The sequence below is a fragment of the Nanorana parkeri genome, unplaced genomic scaffold (assembly GCF_000935625.1).
Source record: "Nanorana parkeri isolate BGI_ZX_2015 unplaced genomic scaffold, ASM93562v1 scaffold558, whole genome shotgun sequence".
Classification (NCBI taxonomy): domain Eukaryota; kingdom Metazoa; phylum Chordata; class Amphibia; order Anura; family Dicroglossidae; genus Nanorana; species Nanorana parkeri.
The window spans coordinates 889,847-910,527 of NW_017306826.1; the positions used below are offsets into that span (position 1 = coordinate 889,847).

The following is a 20,681-nucleotide window of genomic DNA, read 5'->3' on the forward strand; positions in this document are numbered from 1 at the left end:
CCACTCCTGTGATGGACTACAGTCCCATGCTTAGTTTATTAATTTGTTTTGATATTATAGTCCATCATGGCAGCGAGCTTGGAGTGATGACTACTTTACAACACACACAGGGACCATGGGGAACAAAAGTAGCCACCATACGGAAGGAAGGACAGTGTCAGCACCAATTCAGAGATGATTTGAGGATCTACAGCTGAGTGATACACAAATAAGATACATTCATGTTAATAGCAAGGGTACTTGAATGTAATTTTAAGATTTAACTCCTGAGTTTAGTGTCACTTTAATTGCCTTTAGTATATCAATCTCAATGAGTTTAGGTTTTTTACACAACAGTATGGATTAGAGTTTCAGAGAAGAGCTGATGAGGAAATAATCTTAGTGGATTGCTCCTGCCTATGTAAACAGTGAGGCGGACCAAGGCACAGTTCCTACTTTCGCTGGCATTAGTAATAGGTAGGGCAAACAAGACAGGGAGGAGTGGGAGGAGGGAGGCAGTGACAGCCTAACAGGTTCATGTGCCTTTTAGCAAGTCAGCCAGCAGCAGATCTGAGGCAGTTCACGCAGATAGGTATGCAAACAATACTCCTTGCTATCACTAGCAAGAGGGAGGGTGAGCTGCTTGGAAATTGCAGCACAGACAAGAGACAGATTAGGGCACATTGGCAGGGAGGCTGCCGCAGTGAAAGGAAGGAGAGAGTGCACTGATCTCCCTTATGCCTGCAGTGTGACATAGCCTCCCGTTCTCACACCTCTCTGCATTGTCTCCATCCAGATCTCCACTGTCCATCCATCCTGCAAACATTCCACATAGAAGGAACCCTGCAACATGGGGAAGAAGATGAGGAAAGGCTGTGATTGCAAGAGGATCTTGAAGAACAACTGGCTTCTCATCGTCACTGTGGTGGCAGTGGTACTAGGTCAGTGCTATGCCTTTTTCAAAGCCTATTTATTGCATCCAGCTTTGCTTATTTGCTTTAAAATATTAACAATCAGATCAACAATGAGACTGAATTGAACTAGGGTCGCATCCAGTACAGGAATCATATCCTCTGCAGCTAGCAGTAAAATACGTCTCATGGGCTAGATCTAAACCATAATGTAGGGGGAGGGGAGGTATAGCCTTAATAATGAGTGGTACGGATGCTGGTGCCTTGGTAACAGGATGGATTAGCATCATATAATTCCAATTTAGAAACACTACATCCATCTGACTGCTGGGTCTGTTGCAGCTGCTTTATCTGCTTCAAACGTCTTTAAATGGGATGCAGAATGCAAATCGTGCTGCAGCGCAATATTCCCAATTATCATTAGAGGGATAGTGATCATTAACATTCTAGCAGGTGTGCTACAGTTGTCATTTAGGAAAAAACAGTAGAAATCGGTTATATTAGTGTGTAATGTGTTCTGTTCTGGCAGCATGTTTGTGCATATGCTTAGTACAGGTTGTCATTTAAGCATATTGTACAGTATGTAAATGGTCTATCCTCCTCCTATCTATCTGCCATTCTAATCTGACGTAGATCTATATACAGATATTTCATTTAAGAACCAATTTTTACAATTTTTTTAATGCTCTGGATCATGCTAGAGATATCCAAGTGTTAAGTACTCATCTAGACATCCTGCCCCCTAGACTCAAAGGTTCATGAGTCCTCGAGTGCAACTGGAGAATTGGCTTGCATCATTTTAGCACCAGGAGATTTTTTTTTATACGCTGAGGCAGCATCTTGGAAGATATAGGGTCTGCATACCGTAACTCCTTCACAGTCATGTAGACCCAACATGAGTGTAGTAGAACTGTAGATGACATGACCTGAACTCTCAGCAATTATGTGATTTGCCTTGTTTATAGTTGTTTTAAGGCATGCATTAAAATCTCCATCTATTTCTTAAAAATTGGTTTAAAGCAAAAGCATTTATGACAGTGTTTGTATGAGTTGCCTGTTTCTCAGATCTCTTCAGTGTGCAGATAACATTTTGGAAGCAACCTTTGAGGAGTGGATAATCACTTGGGCTAAGTTATGAATCTGAAGTGCAGGTACATTCTTACGTACATAGCAACCAACTGGATAGTTATGTTATTTCAAGATAAAGCTTATAACAGAAACCTTGTTTTTCCTTTGCTCCACTTTTCATAAATCAATGATGAATAATCTCATACGCACATACTTCATCCCTTAACTGAGTTCAGTTCTAAGCTTGTGTTATGGCATTCAGGTGTTTTTGTTCACATTTTAGAACACAGTTAAATGTTTTTCTTAACCCTTGCAGTGGGGCTACCCCAGGCACTGCAAGGGTTAACTGCTCTTTTTTGTCTAGGTGCTAAAAAAAAAAGTTATACTGACCCGAACCACCGAGCCGGCTGCCTGCTTCTCCGGTCACTGAAGCCTCTCTCCTCCTACACTGCAGCATTGAAATGTTCCTCGGTGTCCTTGTATCTATACACTGTGTATAGAACCTGATGATTTATGGGACCTTAGACTGCTGCAGCAGAGGGAGAGAGAGACTAGAAGGGCCAATCTAAAAGCAAGCCGGCTGGCAGGATTGTGTGAATAGCTTTTTTTTATCCCCTAGACACAAGCAAGCACTTAACCTTTGCACAGCGGGGATAGCCCCAATGCAAAGGTTAAGAAAATTCTGCCTGGGGTTCTGCTTTAAATACTGTGTGCTGTTTTGATAAAAGTATTTGAGAAAAGTACTGGTGTGGTTGTTGTTAGACTGAGCCTATTCTTCCTCATTCCTAAATCAGGCATGTTAATCCTACAGTTTGTGCAGGTTCAGTTAGCCATATACTAATCATTGACAAGTATACAGGTACAGAGACTTGATGTAGTCAATGAACTCTACTGTAGTGCACCTAATCTAGCACATAAACATTAGATGGTTTTGGGAAATCAGATTGATCCTCCTTCAGGAAAGATCCTTCCATAGGGCACGTGTGCATCCTTATGCACTGAGCAAACAGTATATGTGTTTACATATACTGAACATGCAATATAAAAGACATCCTTGCAGTGGCACTACCCCATTACTGTAAGGGTTAAGTGCTTGTTTTAAGTAAGTACATTTATTATTTTTCAATTCACAGCACATACAGTGAAATGTAGGATGCATGTGTGCACATACAGTGCATAAGGATGCATGTGTGCATCCTTATGCACTGAGCAAAAAAAAGGTGGAGGCATTATTTAGAGAGAATGGTACTGATTTGCAAAAATAATCCAGCGCAAACAATCAGTTGTTTCTATATGTAGGAGATATGTTGCAGATCACCCACTGACATAGTTTTAGTGTAATAAACCAGAATGGGTAACTATTATTCCATGTCAATAGTCACCTTTGCTCATTGACTTTATCACGAACCTGTGCCATATAATGTGCACTAATGTGTCCACATATACTGAATATGCAATAAAAGCAAAAAAAAAAGACATACTTGCAGTGGAGCTACCCCCTTACTGTAAGGGTTAAGTGTTTGTTTTTGTCGAGGGGACTGGAGTAAAAATGTATTAATTTTCAATTCACAACACATACAGTGAAATGTAGGATGCATGTGTGCACATACAGTGCATAAGGATGCATGTGTGCATCCTTATGCACTGAGCAAAAAAAAAAAGGTGGCGGCATTATTTAGAGAGAATGGTACTGATTTGCAGAAAAAATCCAGCGCAAACAATCAGTTGTTTCTATATGTAGGAGATATGTTGCAGATCACCCACTGACATAGTTTTAGTGTAATAAACCAGAATGGGTAACTATTATTCCATGTCAATAGTCACCTTTGCTCATTGACTTTATCACGAACCTGTGCCATATAATGCACACTAATGTGTTTACATATACTGAATATGCAAGTTACCTTACCCCCTTCACAACACAAATGAAATGAACAGCCTGCCAGCCCTCTAATGTAAACAGCCAGCAAGGGTTTGTAAGCAAATGGACTGAAACAGACCTATATAAATGGACTAAAACTGACTCTAGAGTCTTTGAGGATCTTTGGGAATAAATAACTTACAATAAAAGCAGCTAAAGAGGTCAGGGATGACTTGTTTTAAAGAACACCGGGCAAACATTTTATTAACCCTTGTAGTGGGGCTATGCCCACATTGCAAGGGATAACTGCTTGTTTTTGTCTAGGTGCTCAAAACAAAGTTATATCTACCCAAAGAGCTGTGCTGGCTCCCTGCTTCTCCGGTCGCTGAAGCCACATTACACTGCAGCATTGCAATGTTCCTCAGCGTCCTCATCTATCTATATGTATAGAACATCATCATGGGCAGCACAGTGGGGTAGTGGTTAGCACTTCTACATTGCAGCACTGAGGGTCCCTGGTTTTAATCCCAGCCAAGTCACTATCTACAAGGAGTTTGCATGTTCTCCCTGTGCTTGCGTGCGTTTCCCACACTCCAAAGACATGCTGGTAGGTAAATTGGCCCTTTTATGTATGCATGTGAGATAGGGACCTTAGATTGTAAGCACCTTGAGAGCAAGGACTGATGTGAATGGAATGTGTATAGCGCTGTGTAAATTGTCAGCGCTATATAAATAGCAATAATAAAAATTTACCTTAGACTGCTACAGAGGAGGGGGTGAGAGGCTCCATGGATCAGTCTAAAGCTGGGCACACACCTTACAACCATCGCAAGACTTCTGCCTTGCGATGCTTGTAAGGTAATTAAAAAAATGTACGATCTGCCTATCTTGGACAGGCAGATCGTACTTGCGATGATCGCAAGCCCGCCCCACTGAGGGGCGGGCTTCCGATGACCGCAATGCTGAACGGGCAGTGTGCGAACATGCCACACACACCCGCCGACAATCGTACGATTCTCGGCAGTTTTTCGAACATGTTCCTAAGATAAAAGTCGTGCGACCTTACAGTAGGACAGATCGCACACCTTGCGATAATCGTACGATCGCCGGATTTCCCGCGAATATCGCAAGGTGTGTGAGCACCTTAAGAGCAAGCCGGCTTCGCAGTACAGGTGAGTTTCACTTTTTTTTAGCACCTAGACAAAAATTAGCAGTTATCCCTTGCAGTGCTTACTGCGTGTTATGAATATGTAGTGCATGAGTATGTAGTTTAATATTCACAGTCTGAGCACAGGTGCACTTTAAAGTTGTCCCTCTGCACACTAGGTACAGCAGTTCTGTAACATCAAGCACTACTTGCTGTTTGCTTTCCGTTGAACTGGATCACTTTAACAAGTTAGAAACTATGATAAGGTATGGTATTGCAAATAGGATTGAAAATTAGTGAATAGTAAAAAAAAATAGATTATTATGTAAGAAAAGGCAGGCATTAAATGTGCATCTAAAGCTGTGTTGTATAAACTCTAGATGTTTAAAATGTTACTTAATATGTGACTATAACAAAAAAGTAACTGTAGAGGCTACATGTTTTCTTTCGACCCTCAGACTATATTAAACGTATATCTAACCCCAAGAATACAAATGTTACATGCTGCAGTCATTTTACCATTCTTTAGATATGGCAGATTCAAAATCTTTATATCTTTACTTCAGGCTAAGTACATTTTCTGCAAGTACAGGTAAACACCTGTTAATCCTGATAGCGTCCTTGTAACTTCCTGTATACTAAATCTGATTTCTTAAACAATGCTTCTTTCCAGGGGTGTAACTAGAAATCACAGGGAACAAAAGAGAGCGCCTCCATAGTGTAAAAATGTTATTTAATAGTAAAAACACGCAGCTCTAAGGCTGTACTTACAACAGTTCGGTAGAATAAAAACCAGTAGAATAAGGTGAGAGGACGGAACCCCTGGCAGGGAGAATCTGGAGCGATGTAAAACACCAGTAACCTCGATCCCTGTATTGATAAATGGTTATCTGGTTACTGGTGTTTTACATCGCTCCAGATTCTCCCTGCCAGGGGTTCCATCCTCTCACCTTATTCTACTGGTTTTTATTCTACCGAACTGTTGTAAGTACAGCCTTAGAGCTGCGTGTTTTTACTATTAAATAACATTTTTACACTATGGAGGCGCTCTCTTTTGTTCCTTTTCTCATAGACTGGTGGTCCATCTAATCTATGGGAGCTGCCTCCATCGTGTTTGCTGTATTTTTACTGCTGGGCTCTTTTTGGATTTGAAGGCGCCGGTATTGTTTTGCAATTTCGTCCTTCCCAGAGAAATCACAGGGCCCCATAGCAAAATTTTGTATATTTCATACCCTTTAACTCCTTCATACCCAGAGGTCATTGGAGTCTAAATGTTCAGGCCAAATTTAGCAGGGTTAGTATGCATCAGGTAACATAAGTATACCTTTATGACTGATTTGCCCATCTAAATATTTGTTTTAATTTTTTAAGGAAATATAATTTTCATTTGGTACACTGTTTTAATATAAACCTTGCCATTGCATTAGACAATTTCTGCATTAAACAAAGGCACACTGTCATTTACAGGCTATAATATCCTCTGAAAGCTGGAACCCTATTTTTTGAACAAAGTGTTCAGCTTGCATTAATCACTATGTTATAGTAACATAATGACATCACAATTGGTTTCTGATCCTTATCCGGGATCATAGTTGTCAGTGACAGTTAAGTTTGACACCTAGAAGTCACATACAGTGCCGGCCACTAGCTTTCAAAGGGAGGATATTTAAGTGGGTGTACTCAGCACAGGGAATTGTGTAGAGGAACATTAGCATGCCGACTGTAAACTGGAAGGGGTTAAATGCCTACTGAGGGTTCTCATTATGATTTTTATTACTTCCTTATTTACACACATTTCATGCCTTTGCGTCTATTTTTGCTGCCTGTTGTCTGCAGCCTCTACTAGGCTTTATAAAATGACACTTCTGCTTTGACTTGATAAAAAAAATCAAAAAATCCCTGAGATGTAAGATGTCACTATTATAACAATTGAAGAGTAGAGTTTCAAATTATTACTAATGACCATTGACTGGTTCACCTATAGTAAAATGCAGGGCACTCCAATTAAATTAAAGTACACTTACAGGTGAAACTCGAATAATTAGAATATCGTGCAAAGTTCATTTATTTCACTAATGCAACTTAAAAGGTGAAACTAATATATGAGATAGACTCATTACATGCAAAGCAAGATAGTTCAAGCCGTGATTTGTCATAATTGTGATGATTATGGCTTACAGCTCATGAAAACCCAGATACACAATCTCAGAAAATTAGAATATTACATGCGATCAATAAAACAAGGATTGTACATAGAACAATATCGGACCTCTGAAAAGTATAAGCATGCATATGTACTCAGTACTTGGTTTGGGCCCCTTTTGCAGCACTTACTGCAATTACTTTTGCACGATATTCTAATTATTCGAGTTTCACCTGTATAGACAAAAGATTTGTTTATAGTTCATTTGGACGCTCTAACATAATTTTCCACATCTTTCTTTCAGCAATATTTGCCAAGTTACAAACAATTAATAATGTTCAAATACATGAAAGAATGTAGAAAGTTGTGGTTGTGCCTTCTATTAGGCTTTTCACAGAGAAGCTTAAAGCTTAACTTTGGCCAAGCAGCTAATACACAGTTAAGTACCTATATGTTGCATGCCTTACCTGCCACTCACACACGAGTCAGTCTTATGGTTCACACACTTATGCCACACAGCACAGTCAGGAGGATGACACCACTTGTTCTATAAAAGTTAAGGAATACAGTGGTGTCACCTTAGTCTACTGACTGAACAACGATGGAGCAGCAGCACACCAATGATGCCATCTCTGTTCTATCATTTCCTGTAGCCATAGTAGCATTGCTAGGCAGACAGCAGTATGCATTAAAGACTGATTGTCAAGCACTGCTACCCCCTCCCCACAGGAAGCTTATGTTAAAAAAGAACTCCTCGGTCGTGCGGCAGTCGGCACTTACCTCTCTCTTCCTCTTCTCCGGCTGAGGATTATCTCTTGACGTCTACACGTCTAATGCAAGTCAATGCACCTGGATTAAGGTGCCCATACACCTTACAATTATCTGCAGATTTTCTGTGGTCAGATGGAAAAAGTGCCACAGATTGGCCCAGGTGGAGATTCCTCCATCCACACAGTTAAGTGTAGATGGAGGAATCTGTTGCACCTTTTCCATTTGACCACAAAAAATCTGTGGAAGCTGTGCGACCGTTTCTAATGTACGGTCGCACGACTTTTGTATATCGAGCATGTTGGAAAACCAGCCGAGAATCGTACGATTTTCGGCTGGTTTTTAACATGATCGAGAGACAACTGCTGAACGGGCCGGAGTGCGCACGCGCACACTGCCTATTCAGCATTGCAGTCATCGGAAGCCCGCCCCTCAGGGGGGCGTGCTTGCGATGATCGCAAGTACGATCTGCCTCTCCAAGATGGGCAGATCGTACGTTTTTTTTAAATTACTTTACTACGCTCGCAAGAGAAAAGTCTTGCAAGGGTTGTAAAGTGTATGGGCACCTTAAGTGTTTAAAAGTTCTGTTTTAAGACAGTTATAACAGCTGTATATAATCATGCATTTAAATGAAACTGTCATGAGAAAGATATGGGGCTACTACTGCTGCGGTCCTCCTAAAAATGCTAGTTACCTGAGCATGCATGCAGCAAATAAAGTGAGAACTCTTGATAAAGCCAGTGGGTAAGCAGGGTAGCCAGGAAACTAGTATGATCAAAAGCATATCTGCAGTGACAGCCACCACATTTCTATCATACCAGATTTTTTATGTATACATGACGGCATTAAATTGACTTTTTAATATATGCCTGCAGTCCAGCATCTACTTATTCTATTAATATATACTGTATGTCATAATGTATACATTGTAATCAATAAAAAACCAAGGCAAGTGTTGAATGTAGTGTCAGGAGAGAGTAAGTTAAAGTCCAACAGAAATCAAGCAAGTGAGTCTACAGTAGATATATGCTGTTGGCTAGAGCCACCTTAGCATAAATGAATCAAATAAAAATGCCTCCTTACCATCTTGTCTTGAATTGTTTTGTGATTGTAATGTCTTCCTTATATTGTACAGCGCTGCACAAACTGTTGGCGCTATATAAGTCCTGTATAATAATATAATAATGCCTACCACATATAATACAAATTGAGTGGATTGTGTAGGTCTGTCCTCCTATTGCATAGTTTTGCTAAATCTAACGGAGATCATATAGAGATTGCACAATCTGATAGTGTATGACTAGATTTGATCCAAACATGTTATCCTACCAGTCCCTCAATATTTTAATCTGTGTGCAAGGAGGTGCTCCTGGTCTATTAGAACCCTAGAAGCACCCCTATAGAGTTTACTTATAAAATAGTAGGAATCAATTTGGAAAGCTAAACATGTTTTCGCAGTCTTGCTATTTACTTAGGATGCCCCAACTCATTTTGTATGTAAGGAGGAAGCAATTCAGTGGATTATCTAGTTTCAGAAGAAGTAATAATTGCTTTGCTATGGCACCAACACCTGCTTGTTTGTTGGTTGAAGCTTGAAAAAAGTTTTTACACGTCTTTGATGTTTACTAATATATATTCCCTGCTTGCCCACTCTGCTTAATTTTCCTGTAAAACAAGATCTGTCAAATGATCTGTGATAATCTGTATTAAAGCTCCAGTTGGCCAATTTTAGAAATTTTACTTAAGTCTTTCCCTTGATTTCCTACAAAACCTGGGCCTTTTGCCAAAGGATTTGTAAAAAATATGTCAGTGTGGTTTTATTGTTGTCTTTTGTGATGCCTACAGCTTTATGTAAGTGTTAAGTAAATTACTCATGCTAAACTATACAGTCTTAAGGTGATTACATTTTAAAGGGGAACTCCATAGAAAAAATGTATGTAGGGGTGACATGGAGAGTTAGGGGTCTTAACCAGCGGGGTGATGGTGGTGTGACCTGTGTTTCAGTGAATAAACGGTTCTGCCTGATCACGTCTTCATTTGGGTGTCTGTATACTTTAGGGACACCTACATGTCAATCTGCTTTTAAGCATTCATAGGCATCTAGTGATTAGCAGCATGACTTCGATGAGGAAGTACTCTGAGCCTTTGATGCAAGCGAGATATGTTACTAATAACCCTCAACTTCATCTACACACAATTTTCCCCCAAGTCCTGCCCACTATTGCCCTTTAATGTGACCCCGTAGGGACCCCAAAAAAGATGTCCCTGCAAAAATGTATATACATACCTCTCCCACTGCCAAATGCACACCGATGAAGAGGAGATGTGCGCTGAAGTGTGTTTAGAAATCAACATTTCTAGGAAGGTCGATCACCTGCTCTCCCACTGCACTCAGTGGCTTATCGTATTGATCTCCACATCACTGCTGTGTCCTTTAGTGGTGTGGAAGTCAGAGAGTGGACCCCCAGAGAACATTGAGGGACCAGGAAATTGACACTCCCATAAGTGTGGGTTCCTTAACACACCTAAGTAGAAGATTTCTCTTTCACTGAGCGGCGTTTGACAGCTCAGTTGGAGAGGTAGGAGGTAGGTATTTACTTTCTTCTTTTGCAGGGAAGCTTTATGTAGAATTACATTTTTGCGACGCAGGCTTTTTAAAGTAAGCCTTTGGCCAAATTAAAATAACAAAGTTAGCAGTAGCTGGTAGGTAGCAGCTTAAGCCGTTGGCCCTTAGCTAATATTGCAGAAAGGCTTTCTTTGTAACTGCCCTAAACTATCTGAAAGTTATCCACCTCCTAGTAGTGGTAAATGCAGAACACAATACTGGTGCCAGAAGTACCTATCAACAGGCCCGGGCATTGTCATGTAGTGGTGAAGAAGCGTATCCAGGGTCAGATTTCCCACAAGGCCACCGAGGCCTGGCCTTGGAATGGCAGGGAGTAAAGGGGCAGCAGGGGTGGGGAATTCCTATCTCCCGACACCAGGGACATGAGGTTTCAGACAGCAGGCGGGTAGTTTTTTCTCTACATTTAGTCCTGCTTTAAAGAAAAAAGAAAAAAAAAGAAAACCAACCCTGCTGCCCCTGCCATCTGGTTGCCATTCTCCATGGGGTGGGGGTTTGGTAGGGAGGGTGCACATTGGGGAACTTGGCCTTGGGGCAGCAGAAACAGTAAATCCAGCCCTGAGCGTATCTGTTTATATGTGAATAACCATCTTAGAGCAAGTAGTTATTTGCATACCAATGACAGAATGCTTTAGGTGCCTCTGAGAAAGACTTTTTTATATATATAACGTCACAGATTGTCTAAGTCCTCTATAAAGTCGTTGGTTGATCTGTCAAACCTTTTGTTTTCAACCACTGCTGGGCCACAGCCTTCCTTCAGCCTGGCAACTGCTTCCTTGCTGCCAGCCTGTGAGAAATGACAGCTAAAATGAATAAAAAATGCCCGGTTACTGTGCACTGTCTTTACAACCCACAGCTCCCTTCTCCAACTCCAACCCCCAGTTTCTCTGCAGGAGTCAGTATTTTATGACACACATCTCTAGGATCACTCTGTTGCGCACCATGCAAAAAGGTAACGTAACACTGGACAAATAGGATAAGCCCTTGACGTACATATTGCCTCTCTGTTTTTATGGTTATGGAAAGTAAGGCACATTCAAAAAAAATGTATGTTCATGTTCTTGACATACAGTATTTATCAATTCTAAAAAACCACAGCATTGTTTTATTAATGGCATAGTCCAGCATTTTTAAAAATGTAATAAAGGCCAATGCATTAATAAAAGAAATAAATGTGCAGTTATTTATTTTTTTATTTTTTTTGCATTTGAGCCTGCAAAGCATTGCAACCGCAATCCCCTGTCCATACTGAGGGACAGACCTTCTGTTACAGGACTGGAGAAAGTATTAAATGGACTAGAAGGGTTGAGACATTAATGCACATGTACTCCTTTGAGAGGTGGAAGTCTCTCTGCCATGGGACTTGTCTTCCCATTCACAAATCCTGTGAATAGACCTGAATGACGTGGCTGAGCCAAATGAAAGCAATTACAGGAGCCTGTAGAGAGAAAAACCCTGCAATTGTGGCAAGTGGGGGCTGTTTGATGTGATTACGTTTCATGTTACACCCTGAATATGGATGTTACACAAACCATGGTCTACAAAGTGGAGTTATTTTTTAACCAGTAGAGGATAACTTTCCCTAATTCTGCATCCTTGTGGTTATCTGCTCAGATTTCCCACTCGATTGCTATCACTAGAAAACAAACTATAACAATTAATCAATGCATAATCCATCATAAAAATTCACTGTGGATATGTTTTATCCAGTCTGGGGCCTTTAGGTTATCTAACATTACCATGCCAACACCTTTGTGGATTTATTGCAACTATGGGGGTGATTTACTAACCTAAACACACGCACGCACCAGGTGTGTGTGCATTTTTAACTCTAGTTTTATATGGTTATGACTTTTCTTGCATTACAAAACCGAATAAGGTGAGATGGGGATACAGACACCAACAGGCAAAGACCACAACATCATTTTTTATCCATCCTCTGCAACCTTACTCTAATATACAAAAAAAATTTGAAAGTGTGATCTGTGCAAGCTAGAACCTAGGAATACTTCCCACACATGGATCACACCGTTAAACATTTTAATGCTGCTGGAACATGAAGTGATTTGTTAAGCAACTAAATCTGTGGGAAAATTATATGCATTTTTGTGAACTGTGAAACCATCACCCATTCAGTGTGTGCAGGCGACATTTTTAGAAAGACATCTGCGTCCAAAGGTTGATGCGTGTGGATCAATAGATGTTCTGTGTAGAAGATACGGTTAGCTGTTGAATGACAAACATTAACAAGAACATATTATTTTCTAGCACCTACTAAGGTAAAATGTAACTTGTTTTAATCATTTAGTCATAGGGAAAGTCTATAAACACTTTCATGAATTATAAACTTAAAGACGGGACAAGAATGTGGGTTGATTGTGAGTGTGAATCTTCTCACTGGTGAATAATGACTTGAAATTAATGAATTATTAAAGCTTGTTTTGACAGAACAAACAGGTATTTCAGTCTGCCCCAGATATAACACGGATGTTGCAACCTTCATTGCTCAAGTGGCATTCTAATAGTGACTCACCAAAAGTTGAACTCCGGGAAAAACTTTTTTTTATATTTGCTATGTAATAATAAACTACCTCTATTGATACCCGTGAGGAAAACTCTTACTTTTATTCAGCCTGTACAGTACTGTAAGCACCAAACATCCTGAGCTGAGGCTTAAAGCGGGCCTTACCCCTTTCACTAAAAATCACATCAGCATATAGCTCTGCATGCTGATATGAAATCATCTTACGTTCATTAAACAAACATATTTTACTTTTACGTACAATTACTGTTTTTCCACTTCCTGGTCCTCTTGGGCATTAGTGAGGCAGCCTGTGCCCAAACGTTGCATCCTGGGAAAGTTACATCAGCAGAGCATTGATGGAAAATCTCATCTGTATGAGATCTCAGGGAAAAGCATTTTTCTCCCCTGAGATGATGTGCATGGTCACATTCCTAGTCACGTGTGCCAGAGTTCCGGAAAGTAAAGGGAGAGATAGTAATCTGCCCTTTAGTAAAAAAATGTCCACTGTGAGAAGTATGTGTAGATTGTATTTGTTGACATTTCAAATATATGAGTAAAGTTTCTCTTTAAGAGGGCTAAACACTGCCAGGTTTTTGGCTGAATTCTGCTGACGTGGCTAAAATTTGACTAGCGTGTGGCCCCGTCGGTGCTTTTTCATTCAGCAAATGTAAATTCTTTAATTAACTAATGTCGATGGAGCCAGTCTGAAAATTCTTGGCAAAGCGGTGACTGCAGCCAAGCAGCCGCTGTTTGCATATTCTGCCAGAGGCACAACTGCCATTGTCAGAATATATACGGGGGGGAGGGTTTGCCCATCTATGTTGTTTAGTGTGGATGTGGCAATCGAGTGATTTCTCTTGTTCGGCTCCTTATGTTGTATATTGCCAGTTTTATAGTTTCAACTGTAGTTCAGCTATGATAGCAGGTCACTCACTCTCCACTTCAGCTATTCAGTAAACATCTTGTATTTTTTTCACATGTTGCAAGGCGTTATGTGATTGGTTGGGGGAAGATTGTGACATTCATCCACACCTCCTCCATTCACAGAATGTCTTGCATCCTGTGAAAAGAATACAAGATGTTTTCTGAATGGCTGAGCGAGCGAGCGATATGCTGTCGGAGCTGTACTACAACCATAATTGTAATTCTCAGCTCATGATTTTCGGCTCCTACAGCACTGTACAGGCTGAACAAAATAAGCTGTTTCCGCACGGTTGTCGTGCCATTTTTTTTGCGCAATTTTGATTTGAAAAGCGCAATGTATAGCGATGTCTATAGGACCACAACTGCGAGACAACCGCCCGAAATAGCTCCTGCACTTTTTTGCGTGACAGGCAATTTCAGCCACATGACGCAATGCAAAAATGTGAACAGGCCCCATTGACTTCACTGGGAATCTGTGTTTTGCGCAATATCACGTGGCTAAATCCACACGATGAATCGCCTAGGTGTGAACCTAGCCTAAGAGTTTTTCCAAATGCAGCAGCAGCCACAAATGGGACAGGCATCAATAGAAGTATTTTATATTTACATAAATATCACTTAAATACATACGCTATATACTTATATACTCTTTTTTTGTCCTTTTTCAAGCGATTGTTAAAAAAGGGCATGGGTAGCTAAACACTGCCATGGGAAACATGCACCATTGCAAAAAAAAAACCAATTAGCGAAGGTAGATGGTCTTTTAATGTGGCTTAAAGGGCAATATTAAAAATACACAGATCCTTAAAATAACATGCTTGGGGTGCTCTACACATGCAAGTGAAGTTGCAGAGCAGTAGGATGTAGTTCTTTCAAAGTTTTTTTTTTTTTTTTTACAAGCAGGGGCTAGAGATCTATTATTTAGCAATGTTAGCACTACCGCTTTTAAATGACAGATCCTTGCCAGCTTGTGTTTGTCAACAAACATCAATCATTTAATGGTGGCGTCACTGCCGTCTCTCAATGACAGATCCCTGTTGGCTTGTTATTAAACAAATGGGTCGGGGATCCTGGGCGACATCATTGACCAGTTATGGTCATGACCATATTTTGTTATGACGTCACTTGGGACTGCACCGCTGTTTTTACATTCCAGTAGTGCCGGTATGTATCTGTGACAGGAGTAGCAGCAGCACATCATTGTTGTGGTGGCTGGTTGTGGTGCATGAACATCATCAGGCTTCACTTATTGTGACTGATGTGGATCTATATCACTGGACTATGTGGGGGGGGCATTGTTTATTTTTTTATCTAATAAAGGACTTTTTGGGAAAAAGTAACAAGGGGTAGCCAGCCAGGCTGCATGCCTGGATAAGGGTCTTAGGTGAATTTTGGGGAGTGACCCAAACAACATGGTTTTTCTCTTAAAGGGCAGGCCAGCACCATTTTAAAAAAAAAATAACAATGCTATGAGATCCAGATAAAAAGACCCTTATCCAGGCATACATCTTAGCCATACAGGAAAGGTTGGGGGCAGTGAGCCTGCACCCCCCTTCCTGAATCATGCCAAGCCACATGCCTTTAACATTGGGAGGGTACCTTGCTTGGCTGCTCTCCCCAGTGATGCTGGCCTGCTGCCATAAAGATTCTGTTCTGTCGCTACTCCCATCTCAAATGACAGCTCCCCGGCACTGTTGGAATGAAAATGTTGGGGATCTAGGGTGACATAATTAACCAGATCTGGTCATAACCATATTTGGTCACCCAGAATCCCATGTTGTTTACATTCCAACAACATAAGGGGATCTGTCATGTCATTTAGGCCATGTTCACAACTAAAGCGGTGCTTTCCAGAGCGGTAGCTCCTGGAACGCACCGCGATCACTCACAAAACTTCCACCTGCTTTCTGGGACGGAAGGGGGCGTGGCGGTGCATTGAATTAAATGGCAGCGCTTCGCCGAACTGCAGACGGCTTGGTTGGGTTCTAACTCATATTCAACCCAAACATGAAGCTTAGCTCTACTTCTCTGGCACTGCATCTTACTTTTCAGTGTCACGCAATGGTTCTGCTGTATTGCTTCTTTTTGCAATCTAAAGAACAATGCATTGCCTATCTGATCGCATCTCACAGATAGTTTCAATGCCAGTCGGTAAAGGCCTAAAGCTTGTTACTCAATAGTCTTCTTATTTGAAACATATTAGTTGGACCTAGATTTGCTCAATTCTGATTTAAAAAGTGATATTTTAGTTATAGATTGCCCCTGACTTCTTTCATGGCTCGGATACTCCAGCAGCAAGATCTATGTTCAATAATTGTCAACTTTGTTACTTGCCACGTGGGAAATTTAGATGCTCACATCCACTATGTTCCAGCGTTTCTACATGAGTTCTTCATAATATGTAACCAATAAGGAACCAACAAGGAAATGCCTCATCATAGAAATTAGATCCTGTCAGGTAGTTTAAATCAGTATATATCAATATTAGTGTTTATTCCCTGCGTGATAACTGCTGGAAATATTGTGTTCATGAGACTGTTTTTTAAAACATTGTTTACTTAGGTTAAAGTAATATTATACAGAAATTACAGAGATAAAACTCTGTATGTTCTCTGTGTCAATATTGTAAATCATTAAGTATAGCTATCTTTCAGTACTAATGGGCAGCAACCATAATGCCTTATGGTTTTAGCATGATAATCTGATAAGTTCAGTGTTTAAAACATAAACTGCGTCAACACTTTTATGAGTTCAATGAGAGCTTGATAAATAGGTTGTTGTTATGAAACTAATGTTGACGCGCTAAGGAATCAGAATTATACCCCATGCTCTATCATTTTAAACATATTCAGAAAATGTAACAAAGGCATTTAAAATAAGATAAAATATAACATTTAATAAGTATTTTATTATGTTTATGGCTAAAAACAGTGCAGAGCTCTCCCCAGGTAAGACTCAATATGATCATGCCCAGCAATGCCAAGTATGTGTCATACACAAAAGCAAATGTTTTAATTATTTTCCTGATAATGTGGCACTGTGCTAGCTATTACCACCTGCGAATTGCTAGCAGTCAGGGAGTAATCCCATCTGTTCTACACTGGTTGGTGTGCAGATTTATACGGCATTCGGGAAATTACAAAAAACTCCCTATATAAACTCTATATTACAATTAAATTACACCCAGGATACACATTGTCAGGAATGCAGGAATGTAATATTCTATCCGAATATATGTACCTATCCTTTATTTATGACTAGCAAAATTGGGATCCTTACAAAATGGGCAAGATTAGGGATATAATAAACAATGTTAAAGAAGTGTTTTAGTAGGTTTTATGTGCACAAAAAAATTTAAAGGGTATGACGACAAGCAGTATCTGCAGGAGAGGAGTAGGGAGGCAAAACAGGAAAGGAGAGTGTAGGGTATGACAGCATAGAGAGAGAGAGAGAGTGGTGTATGTGCAGGAGAAGAGAGTGTAGGTTATGACAGGCGAGAGAGTGATGTATGTGCAGGAGTGGAGAGTGTAGGGTATGACAGGAGAGAGAGTGATGTATGTGCAGGAGAAGAGAGTGTAGGGTATGACAGGAGAGAGAGTGATGTATGTGCAGGAGAAGAGAGTGTAGGGTATGACAGGAGAGAGAGTGATGTATGTGCAGGAGAAGAGAGTGTAGGGTATGACAGGAGAGAGAGTGATGTATGTGCAGGAGAAGAGAGTGTAGGGTATGACAGGAGAGAGAGTGATGTATGTGCAGGAGAAGAGAGTGTAGGGTATGACAGGAGAGAGAGTGATGTATGTGCAGGAGAAGAGAGTGTAGGGTATGACAGGAGAGAGAGTGATGTATGTGCAGGAGAAGAGAGTGTAGGGTATGACAGGAGAGAGAGTGATGTATGTGCAGGAGGGGAGAGTGTAGGGTATGACGAGAGAGAGTGATGGATGTGCAGAAGAGGAGAGGGTAGGGTATGACAGGAGAGAGAGTGATGTATGTGCTGGAGAGGAGAGTGTATGGTATGACAGGAGAGAGAGTGATTTATGTGCAGGAGAGGAGAGTGTAGGGTATGGTGAGAGAGAGTGATGTATGTGCTGGAGAGGAGAGTGTAGGGTATGACAGGAGATAGAGAGTGATGTACAGTATGTGCAGGAGAGGAGAGTGTAGGGTATGACAGGAGATAGAGAGTGATGTACAGTATGTGCAGGAGGGGAGAGTGTAGGGTATGACAGGAGAGAGAGTGATGGATGTGCAGAAGAGGAGAGGGTAGGGTATGCACACCAGAAACAGACCAATCTGTGTGGTAGAGGTGGAATCTCACTGAGGAAAGACCAATCTGTGTGCTAAATTCATAAGTGGAAGAAAAATCCCCCAGTGAAGAAGTGAGTAGAATGTGTGAATAAATTACAAAAGATAGGACAATCTGAAAAGTAACTGTACCTGTTGGAAATCAGTTTTCTACAATCTAGTGGAACCAGAATGCGACAGGATAGGACAGAACCCTTTAAATGTAATACAACTGCAAAATATTTGAGGATTCTGCCGTTTCTATCACAGTGCTTTCAGTAACAAAAAGCAGACGCTGGTAAATGGCAAGTCTAACAGCATATTATCAAAATTTCAATGGAATCCTTGATCATTTGTCAGACTATTTACAAAATAAAGATAATATTTTTGGGGGAGTACAGTCATATGTTATAAAATTTGTAAACATAATTTTATATAAACTAGTCATTTCCCTACGCTAGTGGCAGAGAATATCTGACAAACCATAAAAGGCTGGCTATGCTGAGAAATGACAAAAGCAAATTCAATTGTTATTTGGCAGCCACCTGCAATAGGCATTCTGTGTTTTGGGGGTGTATTTTTACTGGAAGTATGCCCAATGAATAGGACATAATGATTCTGAAAGAGGCTTGCTGCAGTGAAATATACCCTAAAGTACTATACTGTGTACCAATTGTATATATATAAATGGTTCCAGGGATGCTGGTTAAAGAAGAGCTGTCGTGTTCTGCATTTCATACGGACTTAGCCATAAACATTATTTAGCCATTAGACGTGTGGATACAGGCCCACATGGAAGAACTTTTTAAAATATTTTCTTATTTTCTGATATTTTAAGTATGCACATCCACATGTAACATAGAGGGAATGCTGTCAGTATCTTTAAATAAGCAATAGATTTACAGCTGAAAAATCTCCATTTCAAACTATTACTTGTCTGCCCAAAAATGTGGGCCTGAAGACAGTGTGCTGCTGTTCATATAGATGACCAGCATTACCTAATGCAAGGATGCAGGGATGAACATCTCTTATTTGTGTCAGTACCTTTTAAAAAATGTGTTGAAGGCGCACAAAGTGCAGCACTTGTACTGCATTATTTTTACTAAAGTGTATCTAAACCCCAAAGCAAAAATGTGACATTTTGCAACTTAACAATCTATAAATGTGGTGGCTGCATTCGTTTCCTTTTTGTTGGCGCTTTGTTTGCTTTATTTTCACTTGGTGATCTGCCCAGTAAGTCTGTTGTTTTTCAACTTTGTTTAACAGGCCAAGGTGTCCAGAATAAGTGGCAGATAGCGGGTTGAGACAAACCATTTATCACTGACGAGGGGCTTATAGTGGTCAGCTTTTATTCATTTATGGAAAATGTTTATCCCAAAAGGAAAAATAAAACTGTTAGTGTAACTGCTTATAAAGAGTTAACTGGAGTTCAGCTTTAATTTGTAGGTCAAATCAGTGGCGTCACAAGAGGGGTGCGGGGGGTGCAGCCAGCTCCCGGGTGACACCATTGCAGGGGTGACACCAAAATGACATTTTGGTGTCACCACCCTCTGAAAAGTTGGGCGCTCGGTCATGTACCGAACGCCCGACAGTATCAGGAGAGAGGAGGGGACCCGGCGGCATACCTTATCCCACCGGGTGACTGTCCCCTTCTCCCTCTGCCAGCGTCCATCACCAAGATGGCCGCCGGCAGGTATCAGAATACTGCCGCGCGTGCGCAATGACGTCAACACGCATGGTGACGTCACGCGCATGCGCAGTGACGTCTTGGCGGGGTGACAGTCGATTACCGATCCGGGTGTCACCCAGCCTCGGGACGCCCCTGGGTCAAATCCATCTAGATTTTTTAATGTGTCTAACACCAACCTCTCCACATTATGGTACTTGGTATCTGAACTACCCTAATTTCTGACAGTCAGTGTGAATGTGCAGGATTCCAATTTGAATATGTCCTGCATTTATGCCAGTTATGCTTGAATAGTTCTCATTTGTGTATTCTGCACATTCCTCAAGTTTCCATTGTTGCTGTGCACCCAGAACTCCAAGATCCCTTCAGTATGAGCAAATAACATATAAGTGCAACAGTGGTGCAAACATTTAAAGTGATGATACGTTAGTTAACATCAAAGCAATAGTTATCAGGAGAGATTTGTTTTTCTAATATTTAATTTTCAGTTTTATAACCAGGCCTAAAGCTTCAATGTTGCTCAAGAGTTTCTGTTTAACATATTAATCCCCAATCCCTTCTCAGCTTAACAGCAGACGTTTGGGTCTGTTCTAAAGCTCAACTCTGGTATATTCAAATATTTTTTAAATACAAGAGTCATGTGTATTCTTACTTGAATCTTGGTGTGCTTTGTTTATTTCTTCCAGATCTGTAGTCCAATAATCCAGTTTAAAACATTGCCTCTGTACAGGAACTTCCTGTAATAAAGACCAGTCACTGCTGCCCTCT

General features: G+C 40.7%; 1 protein-coding gene across 1 annotated transcript in view; it reads left to right on the forward strand.

The window, feature by feature from the left end:
- The first annotated feature begins 480 nt into the window (after window positions 1–480).
- The window catches only part of SLC1A1 (solute carrier family 1 member 1), a 48,827-nt gene continuing 28,626 nt past the window's right edge, over window positions 481–20,681 (forward strand). The window contains exons 1-2 of the mRNA XM_018562055.1: window positions 481–571; window positions 776–920. Of these exons, the coding sequence (XP_018417557.1) occupies window positions 830–920 (91 nt within the window). The 5' untranslated portion in view covers window positions 481–571; window positions 776–829. The remainder of the gene's footprint in view (window positions 572–775; window positions 921–20,681) is intronic.